Here is a 20,316-nt window from a genome sequence, read left to right on the forward strand (position 1 = left end):
TCCGCCTTCGTTTATGTCAAATTTAGCTCACCTGTAATTATCTTGTATTTTGTCGTATAAAACCGCATAAATCGTTTTCTAAATAGACTTGTTATTCTCTTTTTAAATCATTAACCTGTTTTATGTTGTTTGAACTTCTACTTCCCTTGATGTTACTGTCTTTTCTATTTATTTTCTGTTTCTCTGTGAAAGTGGGCTATATTTATTAATTAGCTTATATCTCTTTGAAAAAAAGAAACATTTTTAGATTATCCAATGTCAGCAACACTAAATAATTATTTGGATCATGTAAGTAAAGATATTAAGAGGTATTTTGTACACGTTCATTTGTTTTTGTGTGTGTGGTCAACAAAAATATGATGGTGAGCTGCATTCCAGAGATTAAACACAGTCGTTGAGTATGGTCATCGCCTTTTAATTGATTTACCAACCCATTAAACTCTCATTGCAGAAGGGAAAATTGAAGACAACACAGGCTGCAAAGCAGCTTTGAATGTGTGTGAATAGGAGCTCTTTGACTGACAGGTGATCATGCGGAACGCCTGATAAAGATATTTATGAGTGCTGCAGTAATGCCTACTGATGATGTTTTTTTTGTGTTTTCACACACACATGCATGCTTGCATGTGTGTGTGTGGGAACATAAATCTGTGGAGATTTGCCTCTCAAAAAGCAATTCAAACAATTGTAAATTATAAAAATTTCACGGTGAAGATGAGGGATAAGGATTAGTACATCTTAGTTATGGTTGCCAAGACACTGATGTTTCCCTGTGTGTGCGTGTGTGTGTGTCTGTGTGTGTGTGTCCGTAAAAGACTACAACACAAAAACAATCGTCATTCAATGATGCAAAGACGACACGTTTATTATTAAGATACAGGCTCAATAAATTAAAAAGTTCAATACGAAAGCAAGATGAAGACAAATATTCATTTACTGACTGTCAGAAAAATAATGAAATGATGATTTTGTGAAGCTGTTAAAATCCAGTAGGTTGACCATTTGGCCCCTGAGCCGGTTGATGTCGGTTGCTGGGTGACGTGTCCATGGATACCTCATACATAGAGATGTGGTTGAACTACGGAAGCTCCTGGAGGGTCTCAGGTGGTGTGTTTGCGTGTCTGGCAGATGGCGGCCTCAGTTCAGACACCCAAAGCAGGACGGGTTGGCACATATTTCACAAGGATCCGAAGGCGTGATGATGTACACTTGAAAGGGCGATTAAAAAAAGGCACATAAATATTAATCTGACCTAGAATATGTTTTTACACACATGAGCCGGTTTTCCAGTTTCATGAACACAGCTAATGTTGATAATGGGATCTGAATTCCTCCCAGCAGAGGCCTGATGAGAGCTAATGAGCTTACAGGTCCCTGGAGACATTTTGTGTTTCATGGGCTTCTCTTCTGGCATCATCATTCCAAAGCCACTTTGGAAGCAGCAGTTGCAGGATGTGCATAATTCAATATGTAAACTGCGAGCTCGAGGAATCCTAATGTGTAAACTGACTGGCATCTGCCACTTGTCAGTGTCACTTATGTCCAAACAGAGAGAGCGAGCAAGCGAGCATACAGGGCTGGATCGTAAAACATCTCTGCGAGCCAGCGTGTGATTGCTTCCTGACCGACACAGACTTTACCGGCTGAAGCCAGTACAAATTCACATTTGCAGGACGGGTTGGCACATATTTCACAAGGATCCGAAGGCGTGATGATGTACACTTGAAAGGGCGATCATAAGCAATAATTCCACACGAGAGTTGCATGAGCTACAGGGGTTGGTGACAAAAGACGGACTTTTCGCCAAATATCATTTCAAAACAAACCACTAAATGTAAGATGAACAACAACAAAAAGAATCATTCTTCACAAATAATTTAAAAAAAATCATTAAAAAATCATCATGAGTCTAAAACTCATCAAATCCTCTTAAAATACCACATGCGGGTATTGATTTAGCTCAAATATTGTGCTTTGTTGTTGGTGTTGCAGAGGATTAAAAAAAAGAAAACAAAAACAAACTCTAGCGCACACACCTACACGAGCTACGCCTTTGCGCTTTTGTTCATTATCTGGTATGTGTATTTTCCAAGAATCACTCAACTGTTTTGATGCTGGAAATACTCAGTAATGCACTAAACGCGTATTAATCCCTGGTGGAAAATAGTCCCCATCATATCTAGTGTTTGTCTCCTCCAACCTCCAGTAGCTGTTTCAGGAAAATATTCAGCCCTTTTTACTTTTCAAAAAAAATGTTGGTAAAGTTGTACTTGTTGCTAATCTGGAAAAAATCTGTTGTTGATATTGTTTTTTCTTTCCCTTTTTTTTTGTGCCATATTTGTGTGTTGACTCCTTTTTCTGACGGTTCCTGCTTCTGTATTAGTGGCTTAGTATTTATATCTCACTGGCACTGTGCTACCGTGCTGTTCAGATCAACGTACTCCTCATATTATCATACACACCGAGACATTTTACCACTAGTGTTGTATAACTTGTGTCCACTATATTGTATTATTGTATTTGGGCTTCTTCTTACCAAGTCTGGAGAAAACCATGCCTGCTCCTCTGCTTTGGCACACTGGCCGGAAGACCTGGGGCAGGAGGGGGTTGGCACAAACGGCTGTAACGGTTGTTTCGCTCAGGTGAGGAGCAACGTGGTCGTCTAAATCCATCAACTCCTTCAGCTCCTTCACCGCCTCCAAGGGGAAGCTTCTGTCTCCATCCTGGAGGGGAAAGAACAAGATGATGAAGATGTTCATTTAACAGCTGTATGGATCTACGGAAGAGAATCAAGAGAGGGCTTAAAACAGGACCCAAAACATCTGGATGCTCTGAACAAACACGTCTCTTCGTGCAGCCACTGCTATTTCTGAGGCAGATAAAGAGAGTTGAAGAGAAAACAGAGTGAAACAGCCCACCAACTGATCGTTGAGAGCAGGTACTACTCACCTTCACCTGCACACCCACGGCGCCGCTGCACGCGCACAAAACCAAAACAAGCACAAGACTCAGTACTCTCATTTTCAGATGATGCCAGACGTGTCTCAGGTCAGAGGCGAGTTTCTTCTGTGGTCTCTGAGCTTCTGCTCTGCCTCTTATAGGGGTCAGTGAGTGATTTATTAACAAAGGTGGCTGGCAGGTTGAGGACAGTAAAGGAGGCGTGTGACCATGCAAAGTCATTTAGAAGCTGCTGGAATTTTTCTGGATCCTCTTTTTTTGGGGGGGGGGGGGGGGGTTTATTACCACAATTCTCTAAATTTGTTTATAACCAGTATCTGTAGTTTCCTCCGTCAGTGCGACGCTCCACTATTGACTTTAGGCTTTAAACTAATGCACCAGATGCCTCAGTGTAAGCACAATAAATCTCATGTCTGTCTCCCTCTCCCATGGATATTCGTCACAGAGCCATTTGATAAGGGAAGCAGCCATGCCCACGCGCGCGCACACACACACGCACGCACGCACGCACAGCCCCCCCATGTAGGTCACTTATTGAAAGAGCTGTATATGTGAATACTGATGTTTTTCCAACTTTCTCTTTGCATACATGATTAAAAAAAACAAAAACCTCGCCCATATCCCCGAACTGATTTCATTTCAGCTCAAACTAAATTTACTTTATTGACAAAACAATGCGTGAGTAAGATGAGAACGACGAGCTCTCCCTCCCTCCGGACGGATAACCGAGGTCAAGAGACGTCGTGTGAGTCATCGCCCTGAGCTCATCCATCAACACTGAGCGGTCGTCTGTCTGCGTGAACCAAAGCACGTTAGCCTACTTCATTCACCACAGTCAAGCCATTGTGGCAAATTTCACTCATATCTTTTTCACGGGGAACAATCTGAGCTTCAAGATTTCTTGTTAATAACTGAAAGACAGACTTGTTTATAAAAGTGACTCAGCTGAAGCAACGGACCTTACGACAGAAGCAACCCAAATATCTAAATATGAGCCTGGGAATGTGCAAGCACACTGTGTGACATTTACATAAAAAGCCATTATTGGTGAACTTTGTAACTTAACATGTTGGAATGGGGATGCACGTCTGAAGATTTAATCTAAAAGTGTTACACTTAATGGAAGAAGGTGGAACAAAACGCAGGTTGGCAGGTACCAGAATCTTGGATTTATTTGGGGAAAACAAGAAAAAAACAAACCCTGACAAGTTCAGGAACAAAACAGGCCACTAAACTCAGGTTAAAGCACAAAGGGACAGAACTGAACAGAGGAAACGCACCAAATAGGGGGAAACACTGATAAAAACAGTTTAAGTCTTTGTCCCCGGAAAAATACGCAATTATGGAACAGTTCATGAAGACAATGACGTACGATTTCAGGTGTTACCTTTACAACATGCAGAGCATACTGCAAATCCACAAATCAGGGTTCAACATGCCAAAGATGAATCAAAGTCATTAATGTAATCAAATGCGAATGGAACACAACAGGAAACAAACTGATGTTCAGATTATATATTTGATTTAAAAGTGGATGGAGGGGTGATTCTTGGCAGCAGAGACGCTAAAAGGCCGTCCTCGAGTCACGGATGTAATTTAAACTTTTAAAGAAGCTCTCCGGGTGATTGCAGTATTCCTCACAAGCCTCAGGTTTTTGCAGGGATTCTCAAAGGTAACGAAACTTGCCATTAAACGCTGAGCATACAGATCATTAGAGGTCAAGGGAGACTTGAAGAGATGATTAATTGATAACACCCTACTGCAGCGTAGAAGAAGAAACCGCAGCCCTCGAACAGCGATGAGAGGGCCCTCACGCCCCTCCAGGGTGTTTTGGAGTGTGTTGCATGGAGTGAAAGTGTGGTGAACCCTGATCATATGGATGCTATTTATAGATTTTTTTTAAAAAATTTTAAATTTTTTTTGTGAGAGCTGACTGGTGTGCGCACTGTGGTGCAAATGTCAATTCCTGGATTGGCTAGGTGGCGCCAGAGAACACACTCTTACTAATGTTGCTGCGCATCATGTGAGGACGACACAGTGATACTGGCACTATGACTTTAAAGAACTTGTAATTTATGAGAGAAATATTCGAGAGATTTACACGATGTCTTTATCATCTAATGTGCGATGTTTGGAAAAGTGTTGGACCTTGTGGAGTCCAGTTCCCTGTCCTACGGGGAAATATTAAAACTGGCCACCTTGCTGCTGTAACACGGGTCAACAAAAACTCACAGGTCGCCATCGGCTAGTTGTTGAGGTGTTTCTGACCAGATCGGCCCTCTAAGAGGAGGTAAATGAAGCACGTCACTTCCTGTAAGTAACCTGATCCATAATTGGAGGGGAATCTTCCTTGGCCCATACTGAACCCCTCCCCAGCAAAAATCAGACTTACAGTGGGTTTAAAAAAAAAAAAAAATCCTGCTGAAAGACAGACAAAACACCGCCGAACGTCCTCGGTGTGCAATGTGTGTGACGATCTCTATGTGAGCATGAATATGCTAAAAGTAACATGGCGTATTTACTTTACACCACACGAACATTTCAAAGACTGGAGAGAGACTTTGAGCACCCACACCCGGCTGCCTCCAGCTGCTTGTAGAGGATCAAAACTTATAAAAGGAACTTTGTTGTGTTTTTTTTTTGTAGAAAGCAAACAAGCTTTATCTGAACAAACAAGCCCTGGTAAGAAAAGGAGAATTAAGTGTGGTTGAAAACCCAAAGTGCCTCAACACTTCAGTTCTGATGGTTTAAATTCTTTGGCTGCCGTTACTTATGATGTTTGTTGTCGAGCGCAGTGAACACATTCATCAGTTCATGAGTAAAAGCTTTTTATTCAAAATCTTAAGAAACTGCAGACAATAAAGGAACGTCTTCTTTAAATAAGAATACAAAGTGTGATAGAAATGCAACACAAAAATAGTACATCCCAGGTATAAAACAAATGATACTGGACTCCACAGAAAAATAATTGATATATGTATATATGCTCATGAGTAACAGTTTTCAGCAGACGCATAGTTTTTCCTCTTTTTAGGCCAATTTTGTTTGATAGTTTTAAGAGTTAGGGCCTCAGTATTCAGGAAACTAAACATGAAAGCATAATTAGAGACTCCCTGAAGTGGTTTTGAGAAGAAAAAAAAAATCACAGGTTTTTAAAGTTTGCTGGCTTTGCTTAGCAACCGGTGCAGGCAGCAAACGCACAGATCTCACAGACGTCCAGCGGAACCATGGCTGAAAAAGAGAGAAGACACAGAGGTCAGTTACGGCGTTGAGTCAAAGGCACTTCAGCATTCGTGTGCACACTGCCAAGGGCGCTTCAATTTGTAGAGTCGTACCGAGTCTAGAGAGGGATGCGGATGCTCCCCTCTGTTGACAGAGGGGGAGGAACTCTTGTGGGAGCATGGGGTCGTCACAGAGGGATGCGGAGGACATCCTGAGGCGTGGGCTGTGTTGTCCTGCTGTACCGCTGCTTTCTGCCAACTCCTGGAGCCTCTCCACAGCCTCCAGAGAGAAGGACAGGCCGTTCTCCTGGAAAACATATTGCTAAGTTTAGAGGTCCGGAGGGAAAAGATGAAGTTGGGGCTGTGCTGAGGTTGATACGTTCAAATATACACTTTGATATGGTTTATGTCCTCTGGAGTACAGGTTTGCAGTCATTTTTAAGGCCTTTGAATTATAGATAAGCACAGCTACTGCTTCCTCTGAGGAGTGGTAAATGTCACCATTCAGCCTCACCAGAGATACAAGTGATGCATCAAAATAAGAAATGTTAAGAGACGCACTTACTTCAACACGCACAGCCTCAGAGGTCCAGCCCAGAGCCAGAGCCAGGACCAGGACAGCGACGGTGGCCAGTGCAGTTTTCATGGTGACAGCAGTTTTTTTTTTTCTCCACAAAGTCTTTGTGTCTTGCTGTGCTCAGAACTTCCTCGGCTCTGTGTCTGCCCTCCCTCCGACTCCAAACCTTGCTTTTTGACCGTTCTCCGCGGCAGCCCATTGGTCATGTGACCACGGCCACCACGAATGGGTGCAAAGTTTTCCCACGAGTTAATGAGTAGTGATGGGTTTTACTGGGTTGTAAAAGGTGAATTCATAAATCCTACTTTGACCTCATCAGCGGTCTGATTATTTTTATGGATCCCAGGCCCACTTGGCTGTGCTGTCGTGCAGAATTGATCGCACCTCTGGCAGGTTAAACAGTTACCACTGATGACGATGGAGACAAACCGGCTCATTGTTAGAAAGTCCTGTTACTCACGCCTATGCAAATGATTTAACAACACGTCTGCCACCTTGTGATAAAATTCAATTTAGTATCTTTACATTTGGCTCCGCGCAATACAATAAATGGCTTATCACAGACATACGTTATGAACATTAACTGGTTCCTAAATTCACTGTCAAGGACTTTATGTGCTGCTCTTATTGCTTTGCCTTCCTTATTGTCTTCTGACTGAAATCAACTCAACTCTACTTCACAAGGCGGAATAAACCATAAAATCTGCAGACAGGTGACAAATTAAAGTCTGACTGAGGAAAAATAATGAAACACAACAGTGCCTGAGATTATTGAATTAATCGAATGGCTTTGCAGGCACTTGAACTCAAACAAATCAAACAGCCGAGGAAGGTTTTGGACTGAGGTGTTGTACCAAGATCAGACTACGCAGATTCTGGCTGGAGTAGGAAGTGACTGAAACAACCCTGTAATGCCAAAATATGAACGTCAGGACGGACTATTATTCCGAATAGTGTTACATATTCGGCTATAAGAGGAGCCCAGGAAACCCCACGATGGAAAATCTTGCATGGCGGTCTTTTGGACAATTCTTCCCGTGTTCCGGTGATGCGTAGCCTGACACTGACCAATAGGATGATCGAGCGTTCTCACAGTGGACACAGAGACATAAAAGGACTAGGAAAGGTTCAGCCAGCATCCCATATAATTCTTCTGTTGCCTTGACTGTCAATCTTGACCCTCCTCCACGATGACCAGAACTTTGGCAAGATGGAAGACAATGATGGGGCTTGTTGTGGAAACAAGATGTAAGTCAGGCACATCACTGAACTTTCCGAAGGGAATTTAATGTCAAGAAGCAATTGGCAGTGAATAAGATTAAGTTTTCTAAACTCCAAAATAACCTTAATAGCCACTCAGAACACTACATTGTTGAACCAGGCGTTTTGTGTACCGACGGCAGAAAAAAGGAAATTCATTTTGTGCTGGTATTTTTTTGTGGTGATGCGGTTTTAGCTCGTGTTGGCCCTGTAGGTATCTTAGGTTTTTCCTTTCATTCGTCACCAGTATGTTTGAGGAACTTCATCCTGTGTGGGATGCTAGAGGTGGGAAATAATCAGATGATATTTACAGATTATCGGCTCATGAATTGACTGCGATTTCTCTGTGCACTGTCAGAAAATGACAAGTTTTGCCCTTGAGCCCTGTAAGAGCTAAATTATTAATCTCTCATGCACGTGAGATAAGCCGTGGGTTGGGAGGGCAGGTTATATCCGGGAAGTTTTTAGAGACAGTCTACCTGTTTTTAACACTACCTACACATGGAAAGAGACAAGCAGCTGTGGAGCAACCAGAGGCCGTTCGCACTGCTGATGCGGAGGGGATTGGTGTGGAATTACATACACAAACTTTCAATTTTTAGGGACAACCAGAGGGAACAAAGGATACCACTGATGTGAAATAAATTAGACTTGGTAATAAAGCAAAACAAAATTGCTCCCATTGAAAAAAAACCCCTGCAGTGAGCCAGTGTGATGTGTATTTTTCCACTCTCCTTCACTGCAGCTTACTAGACAGTGAGGCCAGAAATAACTCTGCTCTCAGAAACTGTAAGCGCTTATCGTAAATAGATTTAGATTGAATAACTGGAGATGCGTGTATGTTCTTCAATTGCCACGTACATGACAAATGCCTGCAAAAGTGCCGGACAATTGACCTTTTAGTGAACCGGGCCAGGGCAGGTAGTACACAGTACGTGCGGCAACAGGAATCAAACCTGTGATTATCCAGTGACGCCACCACTAACAAATCATTGTTACTGAAGGAGGATGTGGTCAGTTGATCAAAAAAAAAATCAATTGATTTCACTCATGAGTGGAGGTCGCACTGACAGCAGTGTGAGGACGCGGCAGGCCAGTAGCACATCTATGAGGGTTTTAATGAGCTCATTTCAGACAATTATTCACGCAGGGCATGAAGGATCTATCTGCAGGTCTAGGATGCCATATTGCATCTCATCAGGGTCGTAGTCATCAAACTTCTATTTCTATCAGACAGAAAAAGGCGCATCTAATCGTCAGACCTTTTTAATTCTGTGTCCTGCACATTTTGAGGCCGGACCGCATCTCGTTGGCGGTTCTGAGCCTGAGAGATCGAGTGCCGTTGCCCGGATTTCTGTTTCCTTTTTCCATCAGTGGTGTGCATGTTTCACTCGATGAAGCCTCCTCCATGTGAGTAGGGCGGAACTTCCGGGACAAATTCACGAGACGCGATGGGTTTCCTTGACATCATGAATATTCTGCTGCTGTGTGTCACTTCCTACGATAAAGTTCTTTAGAAAAAGTCAAGATATGGCGGCCAAGGTCATCATAAAAATTGATGGTGAAATACGGTCAAAACAAATTATGGGATATCTCGTGTTCGTGCACATCTGACATGTTCTACATAAACATTAAAGCTAACGGTTAGTGATCCCCCACAGATACAGTGTAACTGGGTCGCTGAGTTCCGTTGATTCCTCTGCATGTTCTTCCTTCCTCCTCCAGTCTCTTGGTTTACTCCAGCATGAATGACTCAGATGCTGCCCCCTCAACCTGGCTAGAAAGTACCTCGCCTGTCACCGAAATGAAAGCTGGGATATCAAGGTGTCACACAAGCTAGATGGCGGTGGATTGATAAGTAATGAAAAGATGAAAGAGCGCCAGTATTAGTCATCCTTCCGGACTGCATGCATCACCGAGCAGACAGGTGGGAGGAGGATATGAGCCTCAGATTGCTTCAGACAGGTGAGGTATCAGACAGGTGTGATATCAGACAGGTGGGGTGTCACACAATCAGATGCTGTGGGTGAAACAGTGTGACATAATGAAAGGATGACATGACACATGATAATTAGTCAAGTTTAGTGGCGAGAGGATTTGGCTCTTCCTGATGGTACTCTGCACCCGATAACCTCTGTTTGCTGAAACCACCCCTCCTAAAAGCTGCTTATTTAGTCCTCTTTACAGTGTTTATACTTTAAAGCTAACTAGCGTGACAGGCTTGTCAGAATGTTTTCTCTGCTGTGCTAAGTTTCCAAGCCAAGCATGCTCAGAAAGGAAAACATGGTCTCCAAGTCAGGGGAAGAGGCACTTATTCAGACACTTAAGACTAATGACGGCCATTTAGGCTGCAGGCAAGTAAATCATCAGCCTGAGTGTGAAAAGAATATCTCGGAGTATTTATCTAACCTCCTCTCACACACACATACAGTCAAGTGGGTCAGTAAATATTGTGTCCCTCGAACAACATTCAGGCAATCATCATGCGTTTTCTTGGAGCGAAATTCGTTAAATTCTTCATCTCTGTAGCCACATGGGGGCAGCAAAAACAAGATTAACAATGAATCAACATTGCGGCTTTAAAGCAGACACAGCGGAAATATCCCGTCACCCAGCAGACTCAGAGAAGCTAGTCAATATAACTCCGGTTTGGTCTCCTTCAACTCACGAGATTTTGGAGATTTCGCTTTTAACTTGTGACGTACAGAGGTAAAATACAGTCGTAACTGGGCCCACCAGCATATCCGCAGAAATCTGGCAACTCCTCCAAAGGTTGTCCACAGATTCGCTATTTTAGAAACATTATTAGGTTTTATAAGAGCAATATATCACCTCCGGCTGGCTCCCTGCTATAATTCAAATATTCTCATCTCAATACATATCCAGTGACCTTGTGGCAAAACACCTGATGTTTTTTATTACCCAGTGTTGTTTTTTTGTTTTTTTTTTAATGATTACCTTGTGGTTCTCTTGGCTTCTCAAACTACTGCAGTGGTCTGAAAGTTTTTTGTTTTTTTTTTCTGGCTGAATTTTCAAAAAGTAAAGTGTTAAGTGTTTTGTGTTGCTGGTAATAAATTCTAAATTCAAAGGTTCTACTGAGGATTCGTAAGTGATTACTGTGACTAATTTGAAAAAGCAACCAACCTCAGTGCTTTACTAAGCTTGAATGCATCTCTGTTCCTCTTCCTCTTCTATTCTTATTCATAATTATTTCCCCACTTGCCCCCCCCCCTTTTTTTAGGGACAAAAACATTTAGTTTTGCAATTATGTATTCATTTTTCAGATGCGTTTGAACTCTATTAATCAAACCAGTTTCGCACAGACAGAGAGCTTTCCTGACAGCAAGATGCAATTCAGACCAACTCTGATGCTGAGGCAGAAAAAAAGACAAGAAAATGCAGGTTTCTCATTCATTTCAATGGCGGCAATTTGTTTTTAGCAGTGCAATCACATGAGCCAAAGATCAGACCAGCAAAGGGCCATGTGTAGAAGCAGGGTCTACCATTTAGCACAGTAGCATTCTGCTGTCTCCACAGCAACAACAACCGTCGTGATTTCCTTTCCCCGAGCTGGAGAGACCCTGCTGTGGACAAAGTATCAAGATGCAAATTTTGTAGTAACAGTTTAGCATTTTATAAGGCACCCCCTAACTGGAGGCTGGAAGGAGATGAGGACCTAAAAGTTAATTAAAGCAAAGGACTGGAACTGAACTCAAAACCAACTCAAAAGCTTGAGACACTGGAAACTCAGGGGGGCAAAGTATGGTGAAACGGCCGATCGAAAAAGGACTGACAGGAGAAACTGACAGTTTACCACACAACAGGAAACAGGAGGGAGAACAAGAGGGCAGGAAGGAACCTGCAGTATTGACACACGTGGTGAATATTCTTTGGGGTGTCAAAGACCTGCTATTTCTCTTTAGACAGAGCCTGGTAGCTGTTTGTTCGCTCTGTGGCTTGATGTTTCAGTATCCATCTTCTTTCCTAATACAAATAAAGTCAAATAAACAGGTTTTACACAGGAAAGACGTTTTGTCCAGCCCTTATCGGACGTTTGAATCTGTGTGTTTGATACAGGAACAACACCTGAAACCTCAGTCCAGTGGAGCGCAGTCCTGAACAGCTAAGATACTGCGTAGAACCCTCAAGCTGCCAGGCCTCTGGTAGAGAACCCGAGCTGGAGGATGACACAGAACCACCCTACAAGGGTGAGAGGGACATTTTCTTTTTATATCTATATTTCACAGTTAGTGACCTGCTCTTATCTGAGCTTTTGTGTTTGTGAGGCAGACTTTTTAACTGGCTCGTCATAAACACGTCAAACACGTTATGTTATGTCATAGCACAGGTAATAAAGGGATCATGTCTCGAAAACATGATGTACTTTTTTGGGATTAGCTGTAAAAATAATAATAATAATTGACAGTAATTATCATAGAACGAGCAGTTTAACACAGACAGAATGTGTTGGACGATTAGTCTCGTGGGACGAGGCTCCGTCCAGGAACAATTAAGATTTAATTAAATCTCAGTGAATATCTACTGCTATTTATTACCTTGTTATTGTCTTGTTATCAATTTATAGCAGATATTACTTGAAGTTTAATATAAACAATATGATCTGTAAATGATGGCAACTACACTGGTATATGGTCACAAAACACAAGATATGAATCATCAACACCTTCACCGTACGTTTAAATTCTGGCTGTGACCCAACAGTCGGATAATATTGTCGCTAAGCAGGAGTCTCACACTCGGATCTTATCGGTTTACACCCAACCGAAACCATAAATTGACACAGACGGCTCATCCAGTTCCTCTTGAACGGACTTCTGGAGATTTATTGGTCCTGACAGATTTATGCTTGGCTGATTATTCCTCACCAATATATCAGTGCGCTTGTAGGCTGGATGCCAGGCTGGTTTATGTATCTCCTGCCAGTGAGCCCATCACATTACAGAAAAAACAGATCACGTTAAACAGCAGAGGTAAACAGAGACACATTCAAATGAAGGCAAAATTCTAAATAATCTATTTTTTTTTTTGCAGCATATTTCTCTTGGACGTAGTTCAGCTCAGTTTAATTTAAGGTCAATATGACATTTTGGCGAAATCTCCGATGACGCTCCTTATAAATGGCCGTGCCTCTGAGCCAATCCTAATTTCTCTCACTGCGGTTCCTTATTTCTTATTCAACTCCGGAGCTCACACAAAATAAGATTAAATCCAAGTCTCGGCTCTGCAAAGTTTGTATCTCAGATTTATTGCACATTTATCGAGAGGACAGTCAAGCACGATTTACAAGTAAATGATTCGGCGCAAATACATTTTAAATGCCTTCAGCAGTTTTACGTGCAGCTGAGCCTGCTGGAGGCATTCGAGGAAGGGCCACCAAAATTGCCACATCACAACATGAATTTCACCGCAAAATTGAATGTGATTCTGGTAAAAAAAAACTCAGGAATAGTCTACTTTTGTGCTCACTACTGAGAGGCAACATATCTTTCCCCTCCAGGCCTCACGGGCACAAAAAGATGACATCAACGCAGATGTAATTTTGCGCGGTGGCTCAGCGTGTAGCGATATGAGCCCCCGACGTAGATACATTAAATATATGCTTTTCAATTCTTCTTTCACCAAAACAATTAATGCAGTGCCTTTGCTTATCAGTATCAATGCTATTTAATCTGTTATTGGAATTAAAGAAGAGTCGTACCAGGAAACGCCCGGGACAAAACAATTAGACTGATGTTTATTGGGAAAAGGGAGGAACTCACTATCTAGCTTCGCTGATTGCAGGCACACGTGCAGTCTGGTGCAAACACGGTGTTTGTTATTTTATTTGCGTGTTTCAAAAATGTTGCGTGTGATGCAGAATGTGTTGAATATTCTAATGCCGTGGTGTGAGGAGGATGTGAATGAATGATAAGATGAGAAGGGAAGGTGAAGTTCAACGAAGTCTCGTAGCTGCGAGGGTTAGTGAGGAGTTTTTGGCTCCGTTTCCTGAATTTACTGCCTTTAATTATCAGATGGGACAAAAGTCCTTCTGGTTTATCCACAGCTGATTAATTCAAGTGACCCAAAACAAATTGTAAAAACAGGACATTTATTGCACTGAGCATGAACAAGAACACACCACAAGTGGTGGACTGCATGTTCAGGCCGACGGAGATTAAGAGAGAACGTTTCTGTGACAAATGCAGGTTGCAGTGCTGCTTGATGTGTGTGGTTAGAAGGGAAGAATCAGTCGAACAGCCTGATCACTAAATCATTCAAGGAGGCTGAGAGAGCAAAATGAAGAAGCTCAGTGGGTAGAGTTTGTTGCATAGTGTGAACACTTTAGTTTGAAAAACCCCAACGAATCAGCTGCTGTCAGTGCAAGTTCACTCATTCTGTTAGAGTGACACAGAGATGACATATTTACGTAGGTCAACCCGGAAGTTAGCATCAGCATGCGTTCCCTCAACCAAAAGCTAATGGGAGTTTCACACAGACTTCTGGATTATTGCTGGAAATATTCTGCGTGTCAGACTGAATTTGCAGATTTTATTTAGCCAGAACACCATTTGTAGATCTTCTTTTTCAGCATCGATGCACTCGATATAAGAACATGTCGAATGTTTGGCTGTAAACAAACTGTGAACTGTTGACCCTCGACTTCAGAATCACCCGATGAAGCGCAAAGCCGGTTCAGCGTAACCGAATGTGCGTGAGAACCTCTTGTTCAGCCGCTGCTTTGAAGACACGTACGTACAAGCTTTAAAGTTCACGAGCGGGTCATGTACTGGCATGGCTCACGTTGAACAGCGAAGCATTAAAATGTCTGAAGCTTCCTCATTTCAGGCACTTCAGTGAAAAGTTACTTTAAAACCCACTGATGCTGAGACAAAGGTAGCGGAGGCTGAGCAACGCGAAGGTTTTTTTCCTGGGTTGAGGGATTCCTGAAAGACAACGCTGAAGGGACGTTCTGTGTCTGGATGTCTCTTCTGTAACAGTTGTACTCCGTGAAACTCCTAAAATGAATTAATGTGTTCAGTCAGCTTTTAAAATCTGGGTTAACATCTCAACCATCTGATGCCATAAAATCCCCCATGAAGGCTGTCAATCATTTACTCCATCGTCAAGTGCTGTGTCCTGCATTGCCTTGGTCACAGACCAAATGCAATAAAATAAGAACTTTCACAGTTCTGTCTTTTTTTTTTTTCTTTCCTTTTTTTTCGATTGTTGGCTTTTAAACTGAAATGTTGTTGCTGTTGATTTCAAGGTCACTTCTTGTCTGAGCTGCCAGGTCCAGTTACCGTATGATCGCGTCATCGCAGACGTTTTTGTTTTTAAAACCAGGATTTATGCATCATATATCTGCGCATACAACTTATTTTATTTCAAGGCAGACAAAGATTGTTTTTCTGTAAATCATCACCCCCAACGCAAAGAGCGCAGCCCTTTTGATTTATGTCTCTGGTATATATTTCATACCTTTTCAAGGGCACCTGTGAAAACAGCAGTGTAGTGAAAGGCCAAACATTTCCGAATAATACGATAAAGATAAGAGGTTCCATACTAACCTGAACCGGGCACACATTGTAAACCTTAGGTTGACACGTGCTCCTTGTCCTGTCACATAACTCAAGCCGACATTTCTTATTGAGAAAGAAAAAGAAAACCCTGTCCGTAGAAAGAATGAAAAAATTTCTTTCGGAAATGTTTACCAGTGCTCTCTAAAAAAAAATCCACAGGTTAATCCGCAACAAGATGGGAACTGCAGGGCTCCGCACTGCAAGACTGCTGTTAAAGGTCCCCATTAAGGCTGACAGTCGGTAATAATTGTGTGCAGATATGTACCGTGACCAATCAAAGTAAATATAATTGGACTATTTCTAACAGACACACAAGTAAATATAATGAGATGCAACTGTCTGATGAAAAGCATTCATGGAGGATCATAAAGACCCTATTCAACCAATAAGTCCTTTCATCAGGAAAGCACTTAACGCCTCCTCTCCCCCTGAGGCTCTGTCTGCAGCGTTCAAACCGTGCTAATGTTGAGCTACAGCAGCATAACTTAGGTGATTGCTCACTGATTGCTTTCCAGTTCCTCCCAAACATGCTGGATGGGGTCAATTCTTTCTAGAAACTAACATCTCTATGGATGTGATACAGTGGATGAGGGCATTGTTGTGTCCACATGTGGCACCAGCATGCTTTAGCGTTAATAATTCCTTTAGGGTGGGTTTAACTAAAGCTGTAATTACACACCGATATGAGGTCAAGCGCATCAACGTAACTTTGGCCCTATGGTGTGTTTCCACATGGAATGATGTCAGACAAGGTCTTACCTGCATTTCTGAGTCATGATGAGTTGCTTTATGTTGTAATTGTCCAACAACAAAGTTCTGTGTTAGATGAAGTCAGCGGTTGTGTGAACATGAATTTGCTGAGTGTGCAAGTCCAGCGTCTCAACCTGAGTGTACTGTGCCCTCTGTTGGCAGGTGGAGACGTCAGGGGTAACTTCTGTAAGTGGAGGAAGACCTGCCAGAGCTGCACAAGTGAAAGACCATGACAGACTTCTATGTATGAATGTAAGAGCACACATTTTCCTTCATCTTTTACTTGATAATAGGTGTTGGAAGCTCATAGCGAGGCAGCCCCATGTAAATGTAATGCTAATTATGCTAATTATTAGCCTCTCATTTTGACAAAAGCACCTCAGTAACGGTGAAATATTCCTGATGTTTCCACCAAAGTGCACACAAACAATGACGTTTGTGTGCACTTTGGGGGGGGGGGGGGGGGGGGGGGGCTAGTTTACCAAGAAGGGGCTGGTCTTTGGTCAATGGTGAATTGTGTGAAGTGCTGTTTAAAGGGGGTCGTTGGCTGCAACCTCCTCCCAGGGCTGCTTCACCTTCCCCAGCTTTGGTGGATTCCTGCTGCTCCCGTATGGAATCATCCTTTGCCTGTTGCGTGAGGAGGTCCGTTTCTCCGGGAGAAACGCGCTCTCTCCTCCTGAGCTGGACTACGTGCCCAACTGAAACATCACTATGTCCTGGTGCAACCTTGGCTTTAAAGGGAATGACACGAGGATCCTCTGATTGGTCTGAGTGATGTCATGCCCGAAACACACCCATAAATGATTACGCGTATTGCTGCCTATTCGTGCCGTAGTTTGCGCTCTGATTATGTGCCCTCTAATAACACAATGAAGCTGAGGACGCCCTGAACGTACGGTGCACACAAACTGCCATCCGCCTTAGATCGCCTAAACAGGGCCAGAGGTGGGTTGTTTTGGTTTTTTTTATAGCTTTTTTAAAAGGAAAAAACAAACAAAAATGAAAAGCAAGAGATGGAAACCCCTTTGAATAAATAAATAAGCACTCATGCAACAAAACTGTGGATCAAAGTGTTGGTCTGTAAAGGTTTCAAGTGACCTCAGCAGTCGATTGAACAATGAGAAATTAAAACATAACCAAAACAATCAGAGCTGTGTTTCAAATGTTCCTGTACTGTCATCTTTCAAAGGAAAAATCAAACATTTATCGTAAAAATAAACTTCATAACAGTATAAATTATGACCCAACTTCATCTAATTGTTTTACAGAGGAGAGGATCCAGACATACATGCTGAGTTCAGCTTCAGGCTAATAAAGTCCTGCCTGTTCCCAGACTCTTCCCATAGATTCCCAAACTTTGTCTCCATCTCTAGACAACATGCATCAGGGCCAACGCTGCCTGACAGGAAAGAGAGATTACAACTCAACCAAACGAAATTAATTCTGCTGTGAATGCTGAGGAGGTTAAAAAGTTAGCAGCAAAGTATGTTCCTACACCAGTACATCACTGTTGCTTACTGCTTACATTCTTAAGGGATTCAAGTAATCGATTGTGGTGGGTTCCATTTTCTCTACAGGAGGAGAGGTTTGCAAAGGGTAGGCTGAGTGTGATGCAGAGAAGCAATCAGAGGATGAGCTCCTGGAGTGTCTTGCTCAAGGCTACTTTGACGCGGTCACCGGGGTAAGTGAGGATCGAACCAGCGACCCTTCAGTTGCTGGGCAACCACTGAGCCATGTCGCCACCTACGGCGTTCATGTTCACTCATGTTGTCAGAGTCCCGTGTGATCCGTTCACTATCCCCCCCCCCCCCCCGAAAACCACAATCTTGCCTCCAAGTGTCCTGGAGTTTAAACGGACTAAAATACCTCAGTTTCTCTCTTGCATCATCAGTGCCTCAAGTTTATAGTTTTATTTATTTTTCCTGCAAAAGTATCAACTCTGTTTCAATATGCCAGTCCAAACGCCACAGGGAATGACATCAACCAACCATTCAAACTCTTTGAAACCCTGAGTCTGAGACGCTCTCCCGTCTCCCTCCCTGTGTTTACACGTCTTGTTTTCTTCACTGGCTCGCGTGGAAATCTACTCACGCGTTCTGAGATAGAAAATGGACGCTCAGCTCCACAAACCCTCACCTGGTGATGTCAGACATCGTTCTAACATCATCGCCCGAGTTTTAAAATTGTTTGGGGGAGGGCTTTGTTTTCCAGATTTAATGACCTACTTTTGTGTTACTGAAATAGCTTTGATAATGAAATGTATGAATAATGGGGTAAAAACTACATTAAAATGAACAGAAATTCAAACATCACCTGTTTCAATTGGAACACTGCTTTAGCATAATGGAAATGCATTAATCGGAGATGTCAAGTCACCCAGAACTAATGCTTCATAAAGTGGATCAATTATTAGACGTACAGACCAGAGAGGAATTAAAAGTCTACGAACAGATGATTAAAAAGGCCTTGAAAATTGGTGAATCAATTTATTGTAAGCAACAAAAATGTCATTGAATAATAACCAAATGATGAGTGATGCCTTATGAAGAGAAAAACAGAGCCAGAGAATGCAGTAGTTGGGGGAATTAATTGACAGAAAATAAATTATGATGTGAAATCTTGTAGGGAACAAAATAAATACGGATGACACGAAAGAGAAATGGAAAACAGAACAAACTTTAACAATGCGAGGAGAATATTGGTAGGAACATGTAAAGTTATATTTAGGGAGCCAAAATATTTAAAATCATTGTAAATGGAATTGAACATGTATATATAATTTATTATTTAATAATATTATTATTATTTAATATTATTTAATAATTCTCCATTAATCAAATAGTCAGACGTGGTCGTATGTTGGAGGGAATGTGGTGAACAGGAAGCCAACTGTGCATGTGTTTTCGCTCCCGTGCGGCACTAATTTTGGAGGGCAATTTAGGAGAAAATACAATTTAATATTCATCTATAGAAACTCCAAACAAACTGCTGCTGATTACATGATGTAATTGCCCACCCGCCTTTTCCCTTTCCTTTTCTTCTCATTTCGCATCCTAATTTGGCACCGATTCTCCTCCAAGTTTTTTTTTTTCCCCATTCCACTTTCTCCGAAGTCGCTGCATAGAAAAAATGCATAAATTATGTAATGAAATAAATGAAAATCCCAAATGACCAAATGACTTGTGACGTAAAACCTGCAGTAAAGGAACGACACAGAAAAAGGGTGCGAGGGGGGGCATTCTTTCCAGAGGGGCATTGATTAAATCACAGACTAATCCATTAGAAATACATGGAAGGCACCATGAGAATGACTCCCCCCACCCACCGACCCACCCACCCACACCCACACACACACACACACACACACACACACACACACACACACACACACAAACACACAACACAGTGGAGGCATAGAAGCTGGTCCATGTTGTTTTGGTTGTTTTATCGCTGTTTATTCCAACAGCTTCTTCAAAATTACACCGATTGTTGGGAAAACCACGAAAGCAGCAGGCGTTTTTGATTCTTCGCCACTCTCCCTGAGATTCATATCGGACGTTTGCATCCAGTTGTGGTTAAATGTGGCTTTACAGCTTCAGTTATTCTGGTTCTGGCTCATTTGCCACTCATCTCAAGTGATGCATTGGAACAGACAGACATGTCATACTACTCAGACAAAAAGAATTGCGCTCTAAGGGCTATGCATTAAAAATGACACAGCAAAATATCACTTATTACTGCATTGGTACAACATGAATATTGATACTGCATCAATATTCCAGCCTCTTGAATTAATATAGTGTTGATTACAACATTGCAGTAGGCATCGTATCGCATCTCAATATATTGGGACCTGGTATGGTCATACTTTGGTCACCTGCCGGTGCGCCAGTTGCACTCTATTGCCAATCTGGAAATGCAGCCAGTATAATAACAAATCACATCAATCATCACGCTTGCTCTGCTGCCC

The 20,316-nt window shown here is 42.3% G+C and overlaps 2 protein-coding genes across 2 annotated transcripts; both read right to left on the bottom strand.

The window, feature by feature from the left end:
* Positions 1-883: 883 nt before the first annotated feature.
* On the bottom strand, positions 884-3,054 carry LOC147268468 (guanylin-like). Its single transcript, XM_086200863.1, has 3 exons — positions 2,950-3,054; positions 2,537-2,723; positions 884-1,208 (listed from the first exon to the last, which is right to left on the bottom strand). The coding sequence occupies exons 1-3, from the start codon at positions 3,019-3,021 to the stop codon at positions 1,138-1,140; spliced, it is 330 nt and encodes a 109-aa protein (XP_086056989.1). The 5' UTR covers positions 3,022-3,054; the 3' UTR covers positions 884-1,137.
* A 2,774-nt stretch (positions 3,055-5,828) lies between these two features.
* Positions 5,829-6,892, bottom strand: LOC147268469 (guanylate cyclase activator 2B-like). The gene is made up of 3 exons (XM_086200862.1): positions 6,745-6,892; positions 6,294-6,486; positions 5,829-6,189 (listed from the first exon to the last, which is right to left on the bottom strand). Exons 1-3 carry the CDS (start codon positions 6,823-6,825, stop codon positions 6,131-6,133), a joined length of 333 nt encoding a protein of 110 aa, XP_086056988.1. The 5' UTR covers positions 6,826-6,892; the 3' UTR covers positions 5,829-6,130.
* Between the last annotated feature and the right edge of the window lie 13,424 nt (positions 6,893-20,316).

The sequence above is a fragment of the Aulostomus chinensis genome, chromosome 3, assembly GCF_037954235.1.
Source record: "Aulostomus chinensis isolate RoL2024-O1b breed Wild chromosome 3, RoL_Achi_v1.0, whole genome shotgun sequence".
Lineage (NCBI taxonomy): Eukaryota > Metazoa > Chordata > Actinopteri > Syngnathiformes > Aulostomidae > Aulostomus > Aulostomus chinensis.

What these genes read in the sequence shown, in the direction of transcription:
- LOC147268468 (XM_086200863.1), bottom strand. Translation starts at nt 3,021, where the DNA reads ATGAGAGTACTGAGTCTTGTGCTTGTTTTGGTTTTGTGCGCGTGCAGC. An exon ending in CCGTGGGTGTGCAGGTGAAG is followed by an intron (nt 2,724 to 2,949) that starts GTGAGTAGTACC and finishes TTTCCCCTCCAG; the next exon opens with GATGGAGACAGAAGCTTCCC. An exon ending in CATGGTTTTCTCCAGACTTG is followed by an intron (nt 1,209 to 2,536) that starts GTAAGAAGAAGC and finishes CGCCCTTTCAAG; the next exon opens with TGTACATCATCACGCCTTCG.
- LOC147268469 (XM_086200862.1), bottom strand. Translation starts at nt 6,825, where the DNA reads ATGAAAACTGCACTGGCCACCGTCGCTGTCCTGGTCCTGGCTCTGGCT. An exon ending in CTGAGGCTGTGCGTGTTGAA is followed by an intron (nt 6,487 to 6,744) that starts GTAAGTGCGTCT and finishes TATGTTTTCCAG; the next exon opens with GAGAACGGCCTGTCCTTCTC. An exon ending in CGCATCCCTCTCTAGACTCG is followed by an intron (nt 6,190 to 6,293) that starts GTACGACTCTAC and finishes TCTCTTTTTCAG; the next exon opens with CCATGGTTCCGCTGGACGTC.